Below are 6281 nucleotides of genomic sequence, written 5' to 3'. Positions count from 1 at the left end.
TCAATGTGTCCAGCATCTGTGACTTGCAATTTGGGGTGATACAGTCATGATAATAGAGAGGTTCCGCATAACGTAATTACGTTAGTAAAAAACGTAGTCGATCTACGGAAAGTCTTACGGAAACTGCATGCGCATCTGGGTTCCGCCATACGGAGTTTTCAAATCACGTAGCTGCCCTTGGCAACGTGTACGACCAGATCGGCTTGGGGAGAGAGTCATAAATTTGTACCCCAATCCACTTACGGACCAGCTACGTTATCAGAGCCCTATCTACGTACTCTCCGTAGACAACTTTCCGTAAGTGGAGTGCAAACTCGCGAATTCACGGGTTTTTCCCGCCCACTAACGTAAAGTTGCTCAACTTTACGTAGTGCGGAACCTCTCTAGTACTTGCGAAAGTTCGACTCCTGCCTCCACATACCGAAATTCGGAAGGCAAAAGGTCTCTATTCTGTCCCCGGGGAAAATCGCGGAAAAAATCGCAAAAAACGCGGCATAATATGCGGTGAATTTGCGGTAAATATGCGGTGAATATTATTGATATCATCTCGCGGCGGCAAGTTTGCAGTTGATATGAGGCAATTTTCAGTGAGTATGTAGTGAAATCAATCGGTTACAAGTCTCTGGTGTAAGCGCTCGTCATATTTGAATACAAAGCCGCCACCGGATGAGACGTTGCCGACCGAACAGTGCACTTTGTGTACGTGTAGTGCAACAGAAAAGTTAAAAAAACGCGGTCTTTTAAAAAATCGCAAAAAACGCGGCCGCGGAATCGCAATTTTCCCCGGGGACAGTGACTATTGTTTCTACAATTGCAGGGCTTGTTCTTGGAAACGTCCCTGGTATGGACTTGCACAGCCTGGAAGTGATACGAATACCGGGAAAAAACTCTCTGCGGTGGGATGATTTTCCCGGTGGAGCTGCACACTCTAGTTGATGCACTCTTGGTGTCACACAATCACATCTATGCACTCTTGGTGTCACACAATCACATCTTCCTAACTCCTAAGAGTCCTTGCACAGGTTTCTTATGGAACCATTATTCGAAGCACCCCAAGCTTCTAGGTTCAGTGGCTGCATGTAACAACCTACAAGTCTAGCCATCATCAATAATATTACACAGCAATCCTTACATGCACATATGCAACCACAGACAGCCAAGCTTCTAGGTTCAGTGGCTGCATGTAACAACCTACAAGTCTAGCCATCATCAATAATATTACACAGCAATCCTTACATGCACATATGCAACCACAGACAGCCAAGCACACAAGAGAACGCAGCCCGTTACAGATAAAAAGTAGATATCTCAACACGACTTATTGCGACAGACAAAGAGACACAACAGCAAAACACCTCAATTACCGCTCAGGGCACAGCCTGTGAACGACAGAATGGGAGTGAGGAGGACGCATGCTGACAATACGTGCCAGATAGCAACAAGGGGAAGCAAAACGAATGCGCATGGATATGAATAAATCTCTAGAATATTACTAAACAAGCATTGAACTCTGAGCGATAAGACAGCGGGGCCAGCGACAACGCAATTCTGTACAACAGCATGATTGGGAGAGGATGCGCAGCAGCATAGTGGACATCTATGCAGCAATCTCGGTGGGCTCCGTGACGAAGCACTTGCCGTTCCACTTGTTCTTGAACTGCTCGGGAAGGGCACATTCCGTCTGTACAGGCAAGACAAAATACACAAACATAACTGTGGGTTAATCATCATCCGCTAGAACATAAGCAAGAAAGTACACAACAGAAATTGGAAGAAACTTGCACTCTGAGCGTTTGATGTTACGTGTTCACTTAGGTTCTGGGTTTTTTGACAGAGGAAAATTCAGGTGATGCGCAAAGGAAAAAAGTTTTAGTATTTTTCAGCCCCACCCTTTCTGCAGGTAGAACGATTTGCACCCAACCCGAACGAATGCTTTTCAGTTGAAAACAAAAAAAACCTGATTGGCGACCACATTGACCCTTAGATGAGGTGAAAATGTCATGATGCCCTTACGTATTCGCCCTCCTCTGCCTTGGGCACAGAGATGTTGATCTCGCTGCACTTAGCTGTGACGATTTCGGATTCAATGCTGGCCTTGCTGAGGTAGACGTGGGCACCGTCGGTCTTGTCAATGTTCACCAATGGAGAAGATCCAGTAACCTGTCAAGAAAGAAATGAACAAAGAGAGCAAGACAGGGTTAGCACACATGTCCACTAACGACTTTTTGATTTGTGTTTGATTCCTGCCATCTAGAAAGGGCTTTTGAAGCCGCACTCTCAAACAAAAGTCCGGATATTGGACTAAAGACAATGCGTGTGCATACACAGTCGCAGGACGCTAAAAAGCGTTAAACAACTGCGTGGGTTAGTACACATGCCAGTCGCGAGCAGATATTGTTTCATAGTATATAGCACGACCACTTTACCTGAGCCTGGACAGACTGGCAGTTGATGATGTCGAGGCCGGCAATCACATCACCGAAGACGACAGCGGTCTTCTTGCAACTATCTATTCATGGAACAGCCAGAGGAGAACATCGCCCAGCACACAAAACACATGAAGTTGTGAATGTGAACTCACTGCCAAATGAAAGACACTTTAGCATTCAATGTCATTCACAGAACATGCAAGCGTAGTAGTAAAATCAGCAGTACTTTCTGCCAATGGAATTTCATAGATGTCTCATTCAATATCTTGAGGGTGGTGATGGGGTCAATGAGGTGACAATGGAATAATGCGAATACCCCACCAACACCTACATGTATCTTGACTCCCGGGGTTTTAAACATGTTGTAAGTAAATAGCATTGTTGACCCAGTGTGGTAGCTTACCAAGAGTGATGTTGTTGACCTTGCCCTTGACCTGGATGGTGCTGTTGGTGCACTTGTAGATGTAGATCACCTGGCGAGGGCTGGTCTCCTCAATGACGATCTCACGGTTGTTGTCCTGGAACTCCTATCAAGTGAGATGCGTGCACAAACAAGAAGAAGATTGCAGAACATTAGTTTGAGGGAGAACAGGAGGTCCGTGCTGGCATATTAAAACGCATGCAGTATTCAGCAGGCGTACATTTCACAGAAGAAAAGTCACACACAACATGCCCAGTTTCAATGCACAGTACTTCCCACTGCGGACTTGGCCTCAGCAGCTGATCAATTCAAAGCGATCAATGCGTGGTAGAACAGGCACAAGAGCACAAGCAGCCACGTACCACACACCACTTGTTGCCCTGGAGGGCGAACACTGGTGGCTTCTTGACAGCGGCGGTGGTGGCCTTGGGGGTGGATGAGGCAGTGGTCTCCTTGGCCTTGACGACGGAGGATCCACGGAGCTCGGGGTTCTTGTGGGTCATCTGGTCCTTGCTGACCTTCTTCAGACCTACAAGCACACACACACACAAACATAGGAGATTGCACAACAATTTACAGAGGTGACGGATGATGGCCATTCAGCATAAATGCTACCTCAAAGGCACTGACAGAGACCAATTGGCAGCACCAACACAATAGATGAAAAGCCATCTCAGCTAGACTAACTACATAGGGAGTGAGCATTCCCTAGGTAACACCAGAATACCCACGACAAAAGTCATGTACATGTAGGTGATTGAACTGGAAAGGTTATACTGACCTGAGGTGACTCCACCACCCTGGTTGAGGGCGGCGAACAGACCGGCACGGGCCTTCTCATCACCACCATCGCTGGTAGTAGCTGCTGTCAGCTTGGGTGCAGGAGGTAGAGCTGCGGGGGCAGGGGCAGCGGCTACAGCATCAGCCTTGGCCTCACCACCCTGCAGAGAAGTGTGGGGGGGGGGGGGCACAAACATAGATTAAGATGTGGCATGGTTAGCAAAATGATGTAGTGAAACAACACATGGCATGTTCGTCAGACTTTGTGAGCATGGCGCATACCGGACATTGGAGTGCAGACGGCGACTAAAAAGATTACCTCTGCATGCACATACTGCTGGCATCAATACTATCGACTGTAAGCAGTGCACATCGGTGGCGCGAACCCAGAGAGGCATTAGTGGTGTCCAGGCATCCTATCCTATTATTTCAAAGAATGAAAGGTGTGAAGTTCAAGTGTGCATGCCATCATGGTAGTTCACATCTTGATGCACACCGGTCACCTATCCTACTCTTCCAAGGTGTGGAAGGTAGGGGTAAAGCAGACCAGCTTCACCCTAAGGATGTGTTTACATGAGAAATTTCAGCCCGGGTTGAAAGTCTGTACGATAGACAAAATAGGTGAGCGTTTACACGAAGACAATTGACCCGGGTCAAATACTGATACGCCGCCAAAAGTCCACTTCTACATTGCTGTATGGTCACGTGAAACCGTTCGCGCGAAATTTGCATGTGCAGTGCTGTTCAAACCTGGCGCGAGATACGCACAGAAGTACGATTGTATGATTTTCTTGACCCGGGTTGATTTCAACCCTCCCCCAAGGGGAGGGTTGAAATCAACCCGGGTCAAGCGCAATGAGTCATGTAAACGCGCCATTCATTTTGTGTAGATGGCGGGTTGAAATCTGACCCGGGTTGAGACGCCTCATGTAAACACAGCCTTACTGGCTGGCGGTGTCACTACACTATTAACTTCTCTTACCTGTCGGTTCCATGTCACACCCGTGGTGTGGTGCTGCTTGATGTAGGCGACGAGGTCGACCATGGCACCGAGGTAGGCCTTGACCCAGTCGACGTGCTTCTGGTCCTTCTCCTTGTACTCCTTGAGCACACGGTTGGTGTAGAACTGGCCGGCATCGGACATCTCCTTGACGTACGGGCCTGGCTTGGGGGTGATGGACACCCAGCCGAGAGCCGGGATGGACTCGCTCACGGCGGACAGGTGGTTGAAGAAGGTGCTGCCGCGGCTCTTCTCGCGGAACTGCTGTGCGGCGCCGATCTGCTCAGAGATGGGCTTGAGCAGCGCCTGCATCACGTTGGCGGCGGGCTGCTTGCACTTGGATGCGGTGACCAGGACGGCACGCACGGCCTTGTAGGCGGCCTCGACCATGGCAGCCTGGTGGCACATCAAATACACCACAAGCGCAATCAGATACTCGTAGTTTGGTGTTATCTGGCATACGTCCATACGACCAACTCCCGTGAAACTCTGTCTCGTTAGGTTCTATTTGACAGGATAGTGCTCCTGACAACATTCCGTGTGAACTGTGTTCAGTTAGAACGTGCATTGGACTGAACAGCAATAACTTCTGATCAGACTGCTTGGAATCCTTACACATTTGCCAGCCAGCAAAGCCCTTGATCTATTCGACAGGGCATTTCAATCATGCAGGAATGCTTTCCCAGGCGGTAGCTCAGGGACAATGAAGACACCGTATGTCGCATCCAGTTGATTCTGAAACGTCACTGATGCCGTAGGAATTATTGAAATTGTATCTGGAGACAATGTGGGGGTTGTGGAGCTAGAGGTATGCCATACACCGCAAGTCAGAGATCGTGTGAGGACAAAGACAACGAAGGCCGTGGGAATTCCCGCGGAAGAAGCATCTCGAAAGTAGTACTAACCTGAGTGGCGACATCACCGCCGATCTCCTTGGAGAGGGCCAAGAAGCGGGCAACCTTGTTGGATACGATCTGTGAAGAGGAACAAACGAGCAGGAAGACAAGCCAATGAGAACTCCTACTGACACAAACAGGAACAAGACACCGGAAGGGCATGAAGCTTCGAAAGAAGACAGCTGAGGGCACTACCACGTTGTATTACTTTCGAAGTTCTGCCTTACCTCATCGAAGGCCTCGACAAAAGCAGCAGGCTCTAGAGTGGAGAAAGGGACATCGAAGAATAGTTCAGTGTGTGTAAGTAACTGTAATCAAATGCTCGTTCAACTCAAACTCCGCAGAGCAAGAGACGAAGACAATGTTGTGTAAATGCTTCGGCACTCACCTCCCTCGGCGGGGGCAGCACCACCAGCAGCACCACCTTTGCAGGACTCAAGCCTGCTAACGGCAGCCTCCAGGCGGGCAGCGATGGACTCAAGACGATCGGCAGACATGATTACTATGATATAAACAAACTAAATGTCACTCCCAAGGATTGTTTGTATGAAAACGAAGAAGGAGACGTCGTTGGGTGAGTTTATACGAGTGTTGCTGTTTTTGAGGGTGCGCGGTCGCGGCAGGCAACACCGACAGTGCGCATGCGTATATCTGTTACACGTACGATTTCTTACTGTACCCTTGCACTTTCATGTACGTCGTAGAGTAGCAAGGTCCGGAACAAGGCCGAGTTGTAGCATCACAATGCTACGATT

At 48.8% G+C, this 6281-nt stretch overlaps 1 protein-coding gene across 1 annotated transcript; it reads right to left on the bottom strand.

Annotated features, from left to right (window-relative positions):
* Window positions 1–1286: 1286 nt before the first annotated feature.
* LOC135822538 (adenylyl cyclase-associated protein 1-like) lies at window positions 1287–6079 on the bottom strand. The gene is made up of 10 exons (XM_065335329.1): window positions 5915–6079; window positions 5754–5785; window positions 5536–5604; window positions 4613–5026; window positions 3632–3791; window positions 3213–3379; window positions 2833–2956; window positions 2427–2509; window positions 2014–2160; window positions 1287–1681 (listed from the first exon to the last, which is right to left on the bottom strand). The coding sequence occupies exons 1-10, from the start codon at window positions 6021–6023 to the stop codon at window positions 1598–1600; spliced, it is 1389 nt and encodes a 462-aa protein (XP_065191401.1). The 5' UTR covers window positions 6024–6079; the 3' UTR covers window positions 1287–1597.
* Between the last annotated feature and the right edge of the window lie 202 nt (window positions 6080–6281).

This window comes from Sycon ciliatum, chromosome 8, assembly GCF_964019385.1.
Source record: "Sycon ciliatum chromosome 8, ocSycCili1.1, whole genome shotgun sequence".
In the NCBI taxonomy this organism is placed as follows: Eukaryota; Metazoa; Porifera; class Calcarea; order Leucosolenida; family Sycettidae; genus Sycon; species Sycon ciliatum.
The sequence above is the reverse complement of the archived record's forward strand: the minus strand, read 5'-3'. Positions and strand labels throughout refer to the sequence as shown.